Source organism: Pelodiscus sinensis, chromosome 8 (genome assembly GCF_049634645.1).
Source record: "Pelodiscus sinensis isolate JC-2024 chromosome 8, ASM4963464v1, whole genome shotgun sequence".
In the NCBI taxonomy this organism is placed as follows: domain Eukaryota; kingdom Metazoa; phylum Chordata; order Testudines; family Trionychidae; genus Pelodiscus; species Pelodiscus sinensis.
In genome coordinates, this window is record NC_134718.1 from 64366428 (window position 1) to 64385067 (window position 18640).

Here is an 18640-nt window from a genome sequence, read left to right on the forward strand (position 1 = left end):
TGCTGCCTCTTCAGAAAGAGGCAGCAAGAAGGAGGAAGCAACTAGTCGACTACTGTGTTGACTCCCTGATAAGTATTTGCTTATTGGATAGTTGATGAGTCATTCACATCCCTAATCCCCATCTCTTGCCCCTTAATGGCCCCCTGTAGTCATTCTACAGTATAACTGTTCCTGCTACCCAACTCCTCCCTTTCATTTTATGAGAAATAATTGAATTTCAGACACTTCCCATTGTCCTGGCACAACCAAACCCTGACCTTGCTTTAAGTTATGGTAAGAGAAAGCTGCATACCAAATTTGGTGGTCCTAGCTCAGTGGTCCCCAACCTTTTGGGGCTGCCGGGTGCCCGGGGGTAGGGCCGCACATGTGCCACGCGCCCAGGGTGCAAGAATGGGCTGGCCCTGGTCACTAGGCGGGCGCACATAAATGCTCCGGCGGGTGCCATGGCACCCACGGGCACCGAGTTGGGGACCAGTGTCCTAGCTCTTACCATTTAGGAGGAGTTCCTGAACAGACTCAGACAGACAGACATGCTTTTTTCTAAAATATATAGAATGAAGACTAATAGGACTTTAACATGAAGGGGGATTAGCTTCACTGGAATTGGAAGACAAATTTAACTGACACTCAACTAGCCATTCACCACTTTAAAAGCCAGTGTAGATATTAATCTCCCAACTCTGTAAGTAAGTAATAGCATTCATGTTTTTCAGATGGAGAAACTGAGGCACAGTTTGAGAGGCTGATGTTCGTGAGACAAGTAGCTGCATAGCTAGCATTAGAAATCAGGAGTTTCTCGCTCCTTAATCTGCCAATGTGTTGGGCTGAATATCTGTAATTTACTGTACTTTATCCCCACTGCTGTTTGAAAGCAATATAGTTTGTGTGGTAATGGATGCCACTTAGGAAGTAAGAATATGTTGTGGGTTTTTTCCCTAGTTGTCCCGGTGCCACGATGATCCTTTTTTGCCTTCCCAACGGAACTGTGATTTTACATACAGGGGACTTCAGGGCAGATCCCTTTATGGAGCGATATCCTCTTCTGATGAACCGAAGGATTCACACTCTGTATTTGGATACTACGTAAGCTAGCATATCCTTCTTTCACTGTCCCAGTAAAAAGTGCGTATCCAATAATAGTACTTTAAAAAAATTAATAATATGAGTGGCATTATTTTTTTACATACCATTAATCAGAGATAAGTGAGTATTGAAAAACAAAGTATTTGTTAAAAGGTCACTTACATATTTTCTGTTGACTTTATAAGGGTGTAATATTTGTGTGTGGCATAAAGGCTTTTGCAGTATTCTTTTGAAATGGTCAAATTAATCATAAGCGATATTCACATTTTTGCTGTAAAAGCAAAGGTTCATGAAATAGAAACTGGCTTTGTGTGTGTCAGCCCTTTAATGAAAGAAACAAAAATTCAAACAGTGAAAGGTTGCTAGATGTTGTGGTCAATTGTCCAATTTTTCATTAGACCTTTCTTTGATTCAAAGAAATCCTATGAAATAAGTATACTGGTGAGATTATTAATATGAAATAAGGATGTAAAATCCCATGTAATTGGTTAATCAGTTAAACATATTGTTTAACTGGTTAACTGATTAAAGGGGAGGGCAGGCAGGGGGGGTCGCCCCAGCCCTGATGGAGGGGTCCCCCACTCTTGTCAGGAGGCTGGAGCAGCCACTGCCTGCGGTGGGCCAGGCATCCTGCACACACAAGCTGCTCTTGCATCCCATCCAAAGCAGCCTTTGTCTGTAGTGGGCCCTCTGTTGGGTTGGAGCAGCTCCCTGCCCACAGCAAGCCGGGAGATCCTCCAGCCCCCAACGGTTAACCTTAACCGGTAAGCCTCACCTACTAGGGGTGAGACTCACCAGAAAGCTGGTTAAACATTCACATCCCTAATATAAAACTTTCTCAATATGTGATGACTAATGCCCAGTTACAATTCTTTTATTTTCTGTCCCATACTCTGTTACTGTGAATGAGTTAGTTATGTGCATGCCAAAAAATAGAAGACCTATGGATGTAATTAGTAAGTGACACAAACATCCAGCTTTATAAAAAAAAATAGTACTCAAAAGAGGAAAATACTTCAGTAGTCATCATAGTGACAGATTAGTGATGAGAACGGGTAACATTTCCTCAACCCTAATCTGAGAACAGGTGATGCTTACCAGGTAATGGTTAACTGGTACCCAGGAGCGGCCAGCCACAGGCGGATGGCTGCTCTAGCCCCATCAGGGTCCTGCACAGGCTGAGAACTGGCAGCCCTGTGTGGGACCAGCATAGCCCTCCCCATTCACTCTCCCTGGGCTGAAGCGGTTCCTCTCTGCTGCAGGCAGGGGCTATTCTGGCCAGGCTGGAGCAGCCCCTGCCTGGGGCGAGCGGGGGTTCTGTTTTACACAATATCTGGCAGCCCCTGCCATTCTGCGGCGGGGGGGGGGGTGCCTTTTTAATTGGTTAACTCAGTGGTCCCCAACCTTTCGAGGTTGTCGGGCGCCAGGGGGCGTGGCCATTCGCCCGCTGGGCGCCAGGGGGCAGGGACACTTGCGCCCCCCCCCATAGCCGCATGCCCGGGGGCGGCCTCCCTCCCCATAGCTGCATGCCCGGGGCCGGCGCTCCCCCCGCCAAGCGCCGCGCGCCCGGGGCCGGCGCTCCCCCCGCCATGCGCCGCGCGCCCGGGGCCGGCGCTCCCCCCGCCATGCGCCCGGTGCCAGGCCAGCCCCGAGCACCTGGCGGGTGCATGGAAATGCCCCCGCGGGCGCCATGGCGCCCGCGGGCACCGTGTTGGGGACCACGGGGTTAACTGGTTAAATACTACATATAACTCCTTAATCAGCTAAATGAGTGAAGTATTTACATGAGTGAATATTGTCAGATGAGTGAATATTGGCAGTTATTAAATGTGTATATCAAAAAGGATGTGCCCAGTATAACTTCAGTCTTTTTTCAATAAATACATTTCAAATTTAATCTTAAAAAATTATTATATGCTACCATGATTTTTAATAAATAAATAATAGGTTGAATTGATATTGATTAATTACTTGTCTTTCTCTTCATTATGTCATTGTTGTATGCAGTTTCTAGCAAAGCTTGCTTATAAAATAGGGTGCCTCCTGGCTTACGTTCATACTGCTCTTTTACATATGCAAATCCAATTTTCTTTTATTAGATACTGCAGTCCTGAATACACTTTTCCATCTCAACAAGAGGTTATCCAGTTTGCTATCAACACTGCCTTTGAGACAGTAACTTTAAACCCACGTACCTTGGTCGTCTGTGGCACCTATACCATTGGAAAAGAAAAGGTCTTTCTAGGTGTGTAATGTGTGCATTAAGTTAGCTTAGGCTCAACATTTAGATTTTGTGTATAGCAAAATAATGTAAGTTTTAAAAATTTCAACTAAGAATAAATTTATGATTGTAACAATCACCTGCAGTGTTTACAAAATTAACAAAACCATGTTGTGCCACCATATAGGAGGCATAAAGTGGCTACACACAGAAATCATTTATTGAACCATATCAAGTGAAGTTCTAATTGTTTAATTAATAAAACACACTTAACTGGTGAAATTATTAACATTGAAAATAATTTTATAATCTCGAGTGCTCTCAGTAAATCAGTGAAGGAAATGTAATTTTTTTTAAAACTTCCATCTAACACTTACTTCCAAGGGTGATATTGTGTAAAATAGAAGCAAATCATGCAAATTAACTATTTGTTAAACATTCCCAGCAATTTAAATGCATCTTTCTGCTATTTTCTGTCTTAAAGGAAACCTCGTGTGTCCTATGTTTAAATTTATATAATGCTTAGAAGCACAGTGATTATCTAGAGCAGCCAGCCATGCAACATTTGTACTTATAAAAAAGATTTTCAAAGTCACTGTACTAGAATTTCATGAAATCCAGGGCATCATTAACATGGGTTGTTTGTCCCTTCTTCAGAACTGTACTGGGTTGTAGCATCTTAGAAAGATATATCGTTTTGCTTCTTTGAACATCAATATATTATTGAGGAGATATGATTCGTAACCTGTTCATGTACTTTTACTGCCCCTCTTTCTATAAATAATTCTGAAGCTACAGTATAGCAATCAGTGTTTGCCAACAATTATAACAGTTTTCCTCTATATATTTTAGAATATGAAATAGCCTTATAGGAAAGCATAGATGTTTTTAATGGTTGCTGAAGTGATCAGGAACATCTCAGAAACAAAGATAAAAATCTTCAGTATTTGCAAATTGTATCTTCATTATGTCTAATGTTTTCCATTCTACCCTACAGCAATTGCTCAAGTTCTGGGCTCTAAAGTGAGCATGTCTCCAGATAAATACAAAACGCTGCAGTGTTTGGAGTCAGCAGCTGTTAATTCCCTCATCACTGTGGACTGGAACAATACTTTGCTTCACCTTCTTCCCATGATGCAAATTAATTTTAAGGTAAGTGTAGAAAGTATCATCTGCACCTGTTGGCTAATCTTAGCTTGGATGATATAACAGCAACAGGGTGTCTTTGGTGCTTTTTGCCACCTGTCAGATCATATTTATTTAGTGATGTTTTGACATATAGCAACACATTGAAAATGAGATGCAATTAAACATTAATAACAGGCTCCAAACATAATGCACAGAAAGTGTAATTTCTCTCTAATGCAGTGTTCATGGAACAAGATTAGATGAGACTTGTTCAAAGGCTTGCTGTTTGTGGCCTTGTTTGAAGTAGGTTTTATTTAATGATTGCAGGACCTCTCCTATTAACAATTAATATACTGTGACACTTAGAGCCTGTCTTCTCTCTATCCATTAATTTGTATATTTTAAAAAAGGACTGAAGGGGTTTTCTTTCTCAAACACCCTCTCATTTGAACCAGTTAATGGAAAGGACATTGTCAACTTGAAATCTAGTCAAAATGTTAATCTTGTCTTTAAAAAAAAGCCATTTCAGCTTTGACACACGTCCCTGAGGCCCTGCCAGTTTTTATGGCTTTACATTCACATTTTCCTCATTTTTCTTTAAATCTGTTTTTCTTTCCACTGTTGCTGTGTGGAAGACCTACACAAATCACAGAGGGAAATAGATGACCGTAAGACCTATGCTATCTGGAACTTAAGCACCCGCAAAACCGTAGAAAGCAGCAAATTTCTGACGCTAGGAAAAGCAAAACAAAAGAAACTGGTCTTTTAAGTGCCAGGCCACTCCTCATACAAATGTGCAGCACATACCTGGGGGAGGGGCGAACGGCAGCTGGAAGCAAGCAGCAAGCATCCTGGTTCCCCCTGCGGCTCCTGGCACCCCCAGCAGGCCAGCCCCCCCAAGGCTCCCGCCACCCCTCCCCCCGGCAGGCTATCTCCGCCTCCCACACCCCGGCTCCCCTCCCCCCCCCCTCTTTACCAGGCCGCATTCTCTCCTCCTCCTTCCCGCCCTCCCCCCACGGCGGCTCATGGCCCCACCTAGCAGGCCACATCCCGGTCCCTGCACGGCTCCCATGCCCTCCCCCCCCCAGATAACCAGAATTTTTAGGTTACCGGCATGCCCTAATCCCTGGGTGTGCTGGATAACACAGGTTTTACTGTATATAAGAAACAGTGGAAACTGATGCAAAACGTAGTTAAATAAACATCATGATCAAACTGAAGCAGAAATAAATTCCCGCCTTTCAGTTATAAGAGAATCAGTTATTACTTGTAACGATAGTACGTTAAAGGATTTGGCTAGAAGTGAGTTTTGGTTTTTTTTAAGTTGACTTTTATGTACAAGTTTTATACAAGGGAACTAAGTGTCATCTCTTTTCCAAAGAGATACTCAGGTTTGATGAGGGATGGTTTATGAGTGTGTATCAGAGAGAGAATTTAATTCCACTAAAAGGGCCAGACTCCTAGACCAGAGCAGCAGTGCGCAACCCATGGGTCGTCTTAGGGTTGCAGCGCCAGGCCGGCCGCCATTATGTTTTCCCGGCTTGGTGCCTGATGTACATTCGGCAGGAGCAAGGGGAATGGCAGGGGAGCAGACCAGCGCTTTAAATTAAAGGGGCCGCAACAAAATGTTCCCAGCGCCTCCCCTTCCCCCACCCCACCCCTTTTTTTTCCTCAACCAAAATTTTCCCTAGCCCTGGGGGTCGTGAATGAAAAAAGGTCGAGCACCACTGGTCTGGAGAATATTTTCCATCCACAGGTACAGTTGTTTAATCTCCTCTGCACTGCCCACTATATATATTTAGAGTCAAGTTAATTTTCCTTGCTCATTAGTACAGATTGTACCTCCAAAAGCCGGCATTCTCTGGTCTGCCAATATCCATCGTCCGGCAGGACCATGGATGCTCCTGAACTAGAGCGCTGGGAGCCTAAAGGCAGGAAGGTCAGCTAGGGCTGGGAATAGGGCCAGCAGATCAGCTGGGGGCAGTGCGAGACTGAGCCCTGCAGCAGTTTCTAGCAGCCCGTGGTCCAGGCTGGAGTCCCTTGGCAACACAGGGCCGGAGTCCCCTGGGCGCTTCCAGGAGTGCAGGGCTGGGGCACTGTGGCAGGCACCGTGTCAGCCCCTGGGAGTGTGGGACTGGAGTCAAGCCCCATGGCAGCACAGGACCAGAACCCCTCAGCACTCTGCTGGAGCACGGAGCCAGAGCCCTGCAGCAAACTCAGAGCGCTGCAGCAGCCTGCTGGAGCCCTGCAGCAACCCTGGGGCCAAGGCCGGAGCCTTACAGTAGCCCCTTGAGTGGCAGGGCTGGGGCCGGAGCCCTGCAGCTGCCCCCAGATGCACGCGGCTGGAGCTCCATGGCAGGAGCTGGAGCCTCTGCTGCCCAGGAAGCTGGCAGCACAGCACGTAGGCAAGCAGCCCAGCCAAGTTGGGGTGCAAGAGGGCAAGGCAGGATGCTTGGGAGCCGGTGCCAGGGCACCTTCCCTGGTCCAGCAAATTCTCTTGTTCGGGACCGGTCAGGTCTCAGCAATGCCGGACCAGGGGGGTCCAACCTGTCCTTAGCCTCTCTGCTAGACTGCCAAGAATGGTGACAATCTGAGAGGAGGGATTATGATTTGATCTCAGAGGCATCATTTCAGAAGTAGTCAAAGATGATGAAAGGGATAAAAGTGGTGTGTTTTTTTTTAATTTAGTTTTTAAAAGAAGCTTAATTCACATCCCCTTTTTATTTATAACCTAGGATATTGACTCCCATAAAAGCAGATTAAGGGAGAGCAGATTGATTCTACTAGAGCATATTCATGATGGCGAATGGGAAACTCTGCATTCTGGAAGTAGATTTGAAAGTGCAGATCAATAGCAGGCTGTCAGCACAGCAGGAAGGAGCTTTCTGTTTATTATATGCTATTTGAGATACATTGCACCCTTCAGTTGTAGAAGAAGTAGGTAAATTCTACATTACACCTTAATATTAGTGTACAGGAGCTAAGTTATGTTGACTGAATCTCAGGGAATTTCCATATCATAAAGGTATACAGTGTATAGGCAAATATGTCTGGCCTTTAAATACAGCAATACTGAAAGAAATAAAAACAGAACAATTAGACCATGTTTAAAGGTAACATAAAACAGAGAGGAAGAATGGTTCAGTGATGAGGATGCTAACCTTGGACTTTGGACTCTGGAGTCCTGGATTTGGTTCCTTTGTCTGCCATAGACTACAGGTGAGACCTTGGTCAAATCACAGTATTTCTGTGCCTCATTCTCTATCTGTAAAATTATTGTTCTACCTTATAGCCGTGTTGTAAGAATAAATACATTAAGACTGTGTGATTTTCAGACTCAAGTGATAGGTGTCATATAAGTGACTTGAATAAGTAGTCTTCTAGATTAATAGAAACATGTATAGTGCTCAACTGGAGGTCTTGGCCCGTTGAGGGGGTTGTGTGCAGGTTTCAGAAGATCCAGCAAAATAAACTAGAAAGCAAGGCTGATGTTAGAGTTGCTAGGGCTGAGGGCAGAAAGCCCCAGCTAAAGCTGACGCCCAAACAACTTATCTTTGTGAGGTTCCCTGTGGTGTGGGGCGCTAGACCATTGCTCTGCTTTTTACCCCCTAATACCATGTTGTGGCATTGGTGGACCACAGAGGTTTTTATATTATGTTGGGGTGGAGCTTCAGAAAGCAAAAGGTTGATACCCTTGCCATAAGTTATACTATGGGGTGGCGAGGAAAGGCCAGGACTGTACAGGAAAGACAACCAAGCAGAAGTGTAAGAAAAAGTGTGTGAAGGGAAGATCTTTTTCTTTCGCCATTCTTTTTAGATGCTCTTCTTGCTAAAGTCCCACCCTTCTATCTCTTTAGCTTATCAGTTACAGACAGGTCATTTTACCATTTCTGTCACCTCCATGTGGCCTCCAGTTGCCATTATGAGAGGTACTTTGCCCCCAAACAAAAAAGTCATCTAGACTGTCCAATGTGATAAGCTTCCATTGAAGCTGGAATCTGAGTCTCCAGCTGCCAGGGATGCCATTAAGAGGTATGGCGATCATAGACTCAGTTGAACAGGTGTTAAATGCTTAAGAATGAGCCTACACAACATTAACCTGGTGTCTGTGTAGTACATGTGTGAAACTCAAAAGAACAATATTGTAAACAATAAATCAGCTGGTATCTTGTGTGTGTTGTTTAGATTAAGGAATAATAAATAATGTAATGTCGTTTTATTTATGGTATGCCTTTGTTTACCCAAAGCAAAATGCAGGACAATGTAGCACTTTAAAGACTAACAAGATGGTTTATTAGATGATGAGCTTTCGTGGGCCAGACCCACTTCCTCAGATCAAATAGTGGAAGAAAATAGTCACAGCCATATATACCAAAGGATACAATTAAAAAAAATGAACACATATGAAAAGGACAAATCACATTTCAGAACAGGAGGGGGATGGGGGGGGGGGGGGGGAGGAAGAAAGGTAAGTGTCTGTGAATTGATGATATTAGAGGTGGGGAGAGTGGGATGTTTGTGAGTTAATGGTATTAGAGGTGATAATTGGGGAAGCTATCTTGATAATGGGTAAGATAGTTCAAGTGTTTGTTCATTCCTCTTTGGAGAGTGTCGAATTTTAACATGAATGACAGTTCAGAGGATTCCCTTTCAAGTGCAGATGTAAAAGGTCTTTGTAGCAGAATGCAGGTGGTTAAGTCATTGAGAGAGTGTCCTTTCTGGTTAAAATGGCAAGAAACTGTTTTTTCTTTGTGATCTTGTCTGATATCTGTTTTGTGGGCATTAATCCTTTGGCGAAGTGTCTGAGATGTTTGTCCAATGTACATAGCAGACGGACACTTTCGGCACATGATAGCATAGATTATATTTCTGGATGCGCAGGAATATGTGTTCTTGATCTTATAACTCACTTGGTTAGGTCCAATAATGGTATCAGCAGAATGAATATGTGGACAAAGCTGGAAATGGGGTTTGTTGCAAGGGAAGGTACCAGGGTTGGTATTAGTGTGGTATGTCCTGTGGTTGTTGGTAAGAATCATCTTGAGGTTAGGTGGTTGTCTATAGGAGACTATGGGTCTGTCTCCCAGAGCCTCTTGGAGTATGGTATCCTGTTCCAGTATAGGCTGTAGTTTATTGATAAAGCTCATCATCTAATAAACCATCTTGTTAGTCTTTAAAGTGCTACATTGTCCTGCATTTTGCTTCAGCTACCCCAGACTAACACGGCTACATTTCTATCACTATTCTACATGCAAGGCACTTTGTTTACCCAAGTCATTCTTCCTTTTATTTTTATTTATATTTGCCTTCCATGCTGGGCTGAGCAGCCTTTGTCCTGAATTGCCGACTCATTATGTGGGAAATCTGGCTACTTGTGTGTCCTCATTTGCTGAGCACTGCCCAGTCATTTTAATGGATTTTATCCATGAAATACTCCTGTGAGTTAAAGAAATACGATTCCAGTTTTACACTGGCTCCCCTCAGCACTGGCTCCTGCTCCTCTCCCTTGCTGCCTCTAATAGAGACAGCCTGCCCTTGACTCCTACTGTGTTTTAAATCACAGAGCCTCAGTGGGGTTTGGTCCCCAACCTGGTGTGAGCAGGGATGCAGCCAGGTTGCGACCTGCCTAAATGTAGTAGGAACTGGGCAGGCAGGCAGCCCGGCTCAGTCCCTGCTCATGCCAGGTCAGGAATCAAACCCCACTGCGGCTCCACAATTTAAAACACAGTAGGAGCCCGGAGCAGGCTGTTCAGCTCCTACTGCCTTTTAAATTGCAGAGCTGCAGTGGGATTTAGTCCTGGTGCAAACTGGGGCTGAGCCCGGCTGCCTGCCCAGCCAGCAGCAGCCTCTGTCTGCAGGTAGTCCCAACTCCCCTCTGAGACTCTTCTTTCCCCCCCTCGCGGACAGGGCTTGCAGCCAGAGCAGCCTTCCCTTCCCCACTCCCCACTGGCTTCCTCTGATATAGAGGCAGCCACGGTGGGCCTAATAGGACTAATCAACTACTCTCTTACATTCCTAGATAAAACTATGCATTCATGAGGAATGTTATCCACAGCTTAGATAAATCCAGATGGTTTTGGCTTTCATTTCCATCCAGTTGACTCAGTTTTTGCTTCTGCTCATACAGCAAATATTTTAAAATTTGCCTGGAACAAAGTTATCCATGAGTTGGTGGCTGGAGAGGGTTAACAAAAATGAGCTCAGTGTTACGAAAGTCTTGCATTCACTGACTTACTTCTTCACTTGCAGTTCTGTAGTGATCAGTGGCACATTCACTTCCTTCCAAAATGCCAGCCTTCCACTAAAATTCCACAGACTTACTAGAAACATACTTTGTTTTAAATATAATTGTATGGACAACTAATATTTCAGGGTTTTTTAAATAAATTTACTGATATTTTGTAGCGGCTCTTTGTAAATCTTACTCATGCTCTCTTCATTCCTCACAGTCCCTGTTGTAATCTCAAATTATTCCCTAGCATTTTTGTATTCTCTCCTGTATCTTCCCTTTTATATACTCTCCCACATTCCCAAACTAAAGAGGTCAGAAGCATGTATGTCATAGGTCTGGTTTTTCTTACTCTTTTAACTAAGAACACCTGCTTAATTCCAGATTTCAGTTTATTTGGCCTCTGCTCCTTCTTATATTGGTCTCCAAGAGCAAAATCAAAGCAGGTTCTCTTTGTTATTTTGGAACAAGTTACTTGATTATTTAGCAATATGTAGTTTAGCTCTCCATGTAGGGTTTAGAGGTGTTATATTGATTCAGCAAAGGACCTCACTAAGGGTATGTCTACACTACCCTCCTAGTTCGAACTAGGAGGGTAATGTAGGCATACCGCACTTGCAAATGAAGCCCGGGATTTGAATTTCCCGGGCTTCATTTGCATAAGCGGGGAGCCGCCATTTTTAAAACCCCGCTGGTTCGAACCCCGTGCAGCGCTGGTTCGAACTCCTCGTGAAATGAGGAGTAACGGTAGTTCGAACTAGGAAGCCCAGTTCGAACTACCTAGTTCGTGCCCCGTGTAGCCGCGCTGCACGGGGTTCGAACCAGCGGGGTTTTAAAAATGGCAGCTCCCCGCTTATGCAAATGAAGCCCGGGAAATTCAAATCCCGGGCTTCATTTGCAAGTGTGGTATGCCTACATTACCCTCCTAGTTCGAACTAGGAGGGTAGTGTAGACATACCCTAATCTAGTCAGTTGGCAAATTATAAAAAAACACTGAAATCTCTCTCCCTTTTCCTAAACAGTGACCAGATTTTAAAGATTTGTTTTTAATATCAACATCTGCATCTTCGAACTAAAGCTGACAAACACCAATACTCTTTAAGATTCATTACTAGTTAATTTATCATTATGACCTAATAATAATAGGCCAGATAGCAGGCTGGGCACTAGATATTTCAATAACAGGGCTGAGGATCAAAGTAGGCTTCTGCGGCTCTAGTGCACCCAAAGCATATCCTTGCCATGTTCCCATCCTTCTCTGGGCTCCATGCTTGTCAGCTAATCTCTGTGCTGCACAGAAGGCGTGTATCTCTCTCCATGCGTGGGTCCATACTTTGTACAACAGATCTGCATTAATGACCATTACATCTTTGAAGGTGGGGACTCTAATTGCCCCATTAGAGAGTATGTATAACTTTTTCTCTTCAAAGCTTTACATATATTGACTAACAGTTCTCATGAAATCCTCCAAGCTGAGTCAGGAGGGGCAAGTCACATTGCATCAAAGAATGTACCAAAAGAAACAAACCCACACCTATCTCCATATGATAGAGATCTATAAAATCATAACAGGTACGGAAAAAGTTAATAGGGAAAAGTTATTTACTTGTTCCATAACATAAGAACTAGGGGGTCATCAGACAAAATTAGTAAGTTGCAGGTTTAAAACAAACAAAAGGAAGTTTTTCTTCATGCGGCACACAGTTAACCTGTGGAACTCATTTGCAGAGGAGGTTGTGAAGATCAGGACTTTAACAGGGTTCAAGAAAGCACTAGATATATTCACGGAGGTTAGGTTCATCAATACTTATTTGCCAAAATGGGTAGGAATGGTGTTGTTAGCTTTTGTTTTTTTTAGGGGCTGGAAATGGATGATAGGAGGGGGCGTGCTTGATGATTACCTGTTTTTGTTCATTCCCTCTGGAGCATCTGGCATTGGCCATGGTCAGAAAACAGGATACTGGGTTAGATGGGCCTTTGGTCTGACCCAGAATGGTGGTTGTTTTGTTATCATGAGAAACAGGCACACCTTTTTTGCACTGTAAATAGCGTTCCTGATTGTTATCCAGGTCAAACAGCAGGATTCAAATCAATATTCTCTTTCTGCTGTTGCTACAGTTATGACTGCTTTTAGCCTGGTACTGGGTGACGGTGTCAAATATTATCTAGTAATTTTGCAGCATTTTCTTGAGACCAGTAAAGGAATCAAAGGTACATATTAAAAAAAAACCATCTTGCAGACATTATTATATCAAGTGGAGACAAGATGAAGGGCTACTGGATCGCATTCTGGATGTCCTTTTTCCAAATCCTTTACTGTTTAATGCTTTGTTTTGAAAACTTAGGAAGAATAAAGTAGATTAATTGCTCTAGTAATGCAAATGGATTTGCTATGTGAAAAGGAAGGGCAAAAAAGTGGTAATTCAAAGAGACTGATTACTTCAGTGGCATGCTTAGTTTAACTAAAAAAAAAATGCTGGGATCATTTAAATACTGATGAATAGCTGCTCTTGAATAAGCAAGCTGTATAAAAGTGCTATGAGAGCTGATTGTAAATTAACCATTTAATCTTGTTAGAGCATTCACATATGGTATGGGATCCATTTGCTCAGACTGCTGCTGACTTCATCAAAATAGTAGGTAATAGGCTGTCTTGATGATATAAGGATGTTGATAGAGGAATAGTGATAGAGGAATGAATTCTATTTTCTGTTTTAAAAGGATGGAAGTTTTGGAGCAATACTGAATATGTTTCTTCTTTAACTCTTTATGAAGAAGCTCTGAAGTTACCCATGTTCCTGTAGGAAGGAAGCCTTCTTTTCCCTAAAAATATTAACATTAAAAGAATTCCCCGTGCCTTACACAAACATCTGTTTGTAATAGTGAAATCATGGGACTTTTGTCATATAAACTCATAGTGCGAAAGCTTTGCAGGGCAAGCAACTGTCTCTTTGCATGTGTTCTATCCACAACATAGCACAATGGGGTGCTGGTGTAATATACAAGCTTTAGGGTGGGATTTTTAGAAGAGCCTAAGGATATGCCTACATGGCAGTCAACAACCCACAGCTGGCCTGTGCCAGCTGGAGCCCAGGCTTTAGGACTGGGTGAGGAGAAAAGACCCCAGAGTTAGGACTGCAGCCCAAGTCCAGACATAAAACAGCCCCATAGCCTAAGCCCTATGAGCCCAGGTTAGCTAGCACAGACCAGCCAGCCATCGGTGTCTCATTGAAATGTAGACATGACCTTTGTGATTTAGAAGCACAGCTGACTTTCAGTTGGACTGAAAATTCTACCCATAAAAATTAACATTGTGTACCTGATTAGTAAACTCATAACAAAATCCAAGAACAGGCTAATTTCGTAATTGTTCTACTGAATTTTAGTTCATCTCATAATTGTCCTCCTGGAACTTCATGTACTGTCCTTGGTTTTTATTAAGACAGGAGGAGCAAGTATAATGTATGTGTATTATCTTATGAAGAGTTGCAGTAAGAAATGTCAGTCTCTTTAAAAATTAATCATGTTGGGCAGAGAGAGTCTTTTTAGGCTTATTATTGCCATCTTAATGAAACCTAACCTTTTCCGCTGTGCTAGGTAAATGGAGTCTTTGAAGAATGGTCATAGCTCCCATTACTGAATAAACTGTACACACATTTATTTACGGTTCTTTTATTTTCCAAAAGTGCTTGTCTTAGGAGTTCTGAATATTACTCTCGAATTTACACTGGAACCATGCCGCTATTGTAGGCGAAGCAAAATGCAGGACAATGTAGCACTTTAAAGACTAACAAGATGGTTTATTAGATGATGAGCTTTCGTGGGCCAGACCCACTTCCTCAGATCAAATAGTGGAAGAAAGTAGTCACAACCATATATACCAAAGGATACAATTTAAAAAAAAATGAACAAATATGAAAAGGACAAATCACATTGCAGAACAGAAGGGGGATGCGGGGGGGTGGGAAGGGGGAGGAAGGAAGGTAAGTGTCTGTGAATTGCTGATATTAAAGGTAGGGAGAGTGGGATGTTTGTGAGTTAATGGTATTACAGGTGATAATTGGGGAAACTGTCTTGGTAATGGGTGAGAAAGTTCAAAGACTTTGAACTTTCTCACCCATTACCAAGACAGTTTCCCCAATTATCACCTGTAATACCATTAACTCACAAACATCCCACTCTCCCTACCTTTAATATCAGCAATTCACAGACACTTACCTTCCTTCCTCCCCCTTCCCACCCCCCCGCATCCCCCTTCTGTTCTGCAATGTGATTTGTCCTTTTCATATTTGTTCATTTTTTTTAAATTGTATCCTTTGGTATATATGGTTGTGACTACTTTCTTCCACTATTTGATCTGAGGAAGTGGGTCTGGCCCACGAAAGCTCATCATCTAATAAACCATCTTGTTAGTCTTTAAAGTGCTACATTGTCCTGCATTTTGCTTCAACTACCCCAGACTAACACGGCTACATTTCTATCGCCATTGTAGGCAGCATTTAACTTCCCTTTCCCTAAATTCTGTGGCGACTGTGGGTTCAGTTGGTGCTAAATCACAATTAATTTCTCTTCTTTATTAAGTAGTCATTATTTATCTTGTGTTCTTCTTCCTACTCCTGGCCTGTTTTTAACTGTTCTGAAATAGCAAATTGTGTGAGGTTTTCAAATGGATAAGGTGTTTTTGATACATCTAAAGGACACATGTGAAACTGATTTCCTATTTCTGAGTTCTCTTTATCCTAATGTAGACCTGAAGATTCCTTACACTTCTTCCTCTTTCTCTGTTACCCTTATTCTTTTGCTATCCTATGAACAAAATTGAAGGCTGCCTCAGGCACCTCCTGAGATGTTCAGGTCAGGTCTTTGGAGTCTGTTAAGATGGAAGAAGTGAAACTATTTCCTCAGGTCATGTTCAGTTAGGTTGTTGGTAGCACAGTCTAGTGGTCGGAGCAAGACAGTCCCTATACATATCGCAGGAAGTGTCTTGCTGTGTTGTTTTATGTGTTCACTTACTTTCTCTGAGCATCTGTAACACAAAGCTAATAATGTTTGTTTGTATTGTAGAACATTTTGAGATCCTTAGCTGAAAAGTTCTGTTTAAGTGTAAAGTTTTGATCGTAACTGTTGTTTAGGTAGCTGGTATGTAAAACAAAAAAAGTGGGAGGGAGGAAGAGCCCATTTAAATGTTGTTCAGAAATAAAGCTTTATCCCCATTATCCCTTTCACCAAAACCCTTTTAGACATTGGATCAATGTGATGGTAGTGGTGTTCAATAGTCTTCATTAATGTCTTCTATTAACAGGGCTTGCAAAACCATTTAAACAAGTTCTCGGAGAAGTTTGACCAAGTTCTGGCTTTCAGGCCCACTGGATGGACTTACTCCAATTCATGTCATGCAGTTATCAAACCTCAGACCAGGGGAAAGATCACCATATATGGTACAAGTACTATAAATGGCTCAGTATACTTAATTCTGTGTGGATTGCTTGTATATCTTTTAGTCTAACACCTCTTACTGTTCATCATATCATACACTTATTAATATCAGCTTTGCTAAGAAGCTGAGCAGATAGATGTCTCCATCTTAAATCTAAGAACTGGCCAATCTAAAACACTGTAAATACATATTTTAAATACTCTTTCCTCTAAAGCCTCCCTCTCCACCCCAAAAAAAGAAAGTTTGGTCTGATGGCTTTAAGACAAACACAGACAATATGTGTAAAATGCTGTTGCCATTGAACTCAATAGGAGTTTCTCCAGGGATTTCACCAGAGCCAGGATTTCACTGCATGTATGGTTTCATGTGAAAGACCCTGCTACTGCTGCAGAGCTTCCATAGATACCAGCTTGTTTCCTCTGTTCTTATTGGAGCAAACAATTTTATGGATGGAGTTTGGTCTCCTAGACAATCTTATCACTTGTCAGTCAACCAAGTAGCTTAAGTCATCAGATTTGCACAAATGATTGACACTGTAGAGAAATACTAGTTAATCCTTCCAGTCTGGATTTTCACTTGATCCTTGGAGTAAAATGTAAATCTTCATTTTAAATAAAATATATTCTTTTAAAATATTTCTTTGCTTCTTGAACAAAATATTTTCAGGAAACCTACTGTTAAGCACACTGCTTGAAGTACCTTTTCATTGTTTTGCCACAGGGATTCCTTACAGTGAACATAGCAGTTACCTAGAAATGAAACGATTTGTCCAATGGCTGAAGCCACAGAAAATCATCCCCACTGTAAATGTTGGTGATTGGAGAGCTAGAAGCATGATGGAGAAGCATTTTAGAGACTGGAAGATGGAACCTACTGAGCAGAAGGAAGAATTTACTTCCCAAAGGACATGTGCATGGGGAGGAATTGAAGTATCCAAGAATTCCATTTAGCCTTCTTTTTTTTTCCTATGATGCCTGATTTGAGAAGAAAGATGCTGCCATTCTCCCGCGAGAAACCAAGGTCACATTCTTCCACAAGTTGACATAGCTTTCCTATGTTACCATTAGCCTATTTCCTCCTAGCTTATACTTGCAAAACAAAAAAACCTGCCAATGTATCTTTTAGGTTGTTTTGGAAAATTATTTCAGTGTATTTGCTTTGCACAAAACTATCCAGTAAAACACTTTAGCACTTTAATAAGTTTAAGCATCTGAATAGTCTCATTGACTTCACTGGGACTGCACAGATGCTTAAAGTTAGGTACATGCTCAACTGCTGCATTCCAGCCTAAGTTTCACTCCTCTTTTGCCATCTTTTGCTTGCATGACATGGCTTTGCAGAACTCAAGGAAAGAAACTGAACCAAGATTGTTACTGGCATGTCAGTACTATACAGTCCTTCTTCTACCAATCTAATGCCCAGATGTATGACACTGGGCTTTAAAATGGGAAACAGATCACCCCACTTTACTAAATGTACAAGAAGAAATTTGAATTTAAGTGAGACTAATTCATTTACAAGATATAGAGTTTTCTGTCATGTAAGAATTTCTGATGAGAAATGATTGTAATGAGTGGCACCAGTTTGTTGCACAATGTAAATTCTGGTCCCAAAGAGCAGGTTGTTGCATTAAGAAGCAGATATAAGGGTAGTGACCCTAACGATTTCACACATCTGCGAACTGCACAACATAACAGAGCAATTTAAACTGTGACAGTATTGTGCAATTAAGCATTTAACAGAATAATGAATGCTTATAAAGATATTTCTACCCGTGTGTATTTTTAACATTCTATGTATGTACATTTTTATAAATCTGTTTTAAATAAAGAATCTAAGTTAAGCCTGTTAGTTTTTTTTCTTTAGATAAAGGTCTTCACAGTTAGGAGGAAGTGAATGTGAGTACATGTTGCAAGGCCAGCCTAATGAGCCTTCTACATTCAGAATGCCCATCGAAGCTTATGTAACATACAGATCAGCCCAGGGCATGCAAAATTAGTGCCATTACCTGGGTCATGCAAATATTCATGTATGTTTTTAAGTGTGCATTTAGTCCCACTGAAGTCAGTGAAATTTTTCAGGTGTTTCAAGTTAAATAGTGTATTCACAACATCTTTCATTTCAGGCTGACTCTTTTTAGTATACTGCATGTTATCAGAATGTACTTCCTTTCTGGGTCTCCAGTGGCTTAAGTTGCCCAGAATAAAAAGATTTTTAAAATCTCTTTGAAACTAACCACAAAATTATATATCTTGACATAGGCATTAGCTGGCATGACCCATTTGTAGCTTTCCAGCCAATTAATTCTGTTCTGATTTGGAACAGATGCTGATATTTTCTTCAATCTATAAAGCATTCTGTATTGGATTCCTCTCCTGTCTGTATGTCTGTTTTCATTAGCATACTGTCCTGTAGGTATTTACATTAACCCTCTCTCTGCACTCATTCCTCTGTACTTCTGGTTTATAGTTGCACTTCTGGAATCCCTTTTTCATGTGTGGACCTCAGTTCTTCAACATTTCATCTACCTTTGTATTTTATA

General features: G+C 42.0%; 1 protein-coding gene across 4 annotated transcripts in view; it reads left to right on the forward strand.

The window, feature by feature from the left end:
* DCLRE1A (DNA cross-link repair 1A) overlaps positions 1-17942 on the forward strand; it is a 29344-nt gene extending 11402 nt beyond the window's left edge. For all 4 annotated transcript variants that reach the window (XM_075935446.1, XM_075935447.1, XM_075935444.1 and 1 more), the window contains 5 exons: positions 940-1083; positions 3183-3328; positions 4302-4456; positions 15964-16099; positions 16819-17942. In XM_075935446.1, coding sequence (XP_075791561.1) covers positions 940-1083; positions 3183-3328; positions 4302-4456; positions 15964-16099; positions 16819-17048 — 811 coding nt within the window. In that variant the 3' untranslated portion in view covers positions 17049-17942. The remainder of the gene's footprint in view (positions 1-939; positions 1084-3182; positions 3329-4301; positions 4457-15963; positions 16100-16818) is intronic.
* Positions 17943-18640: the final 698 nt, after the last annotated feature.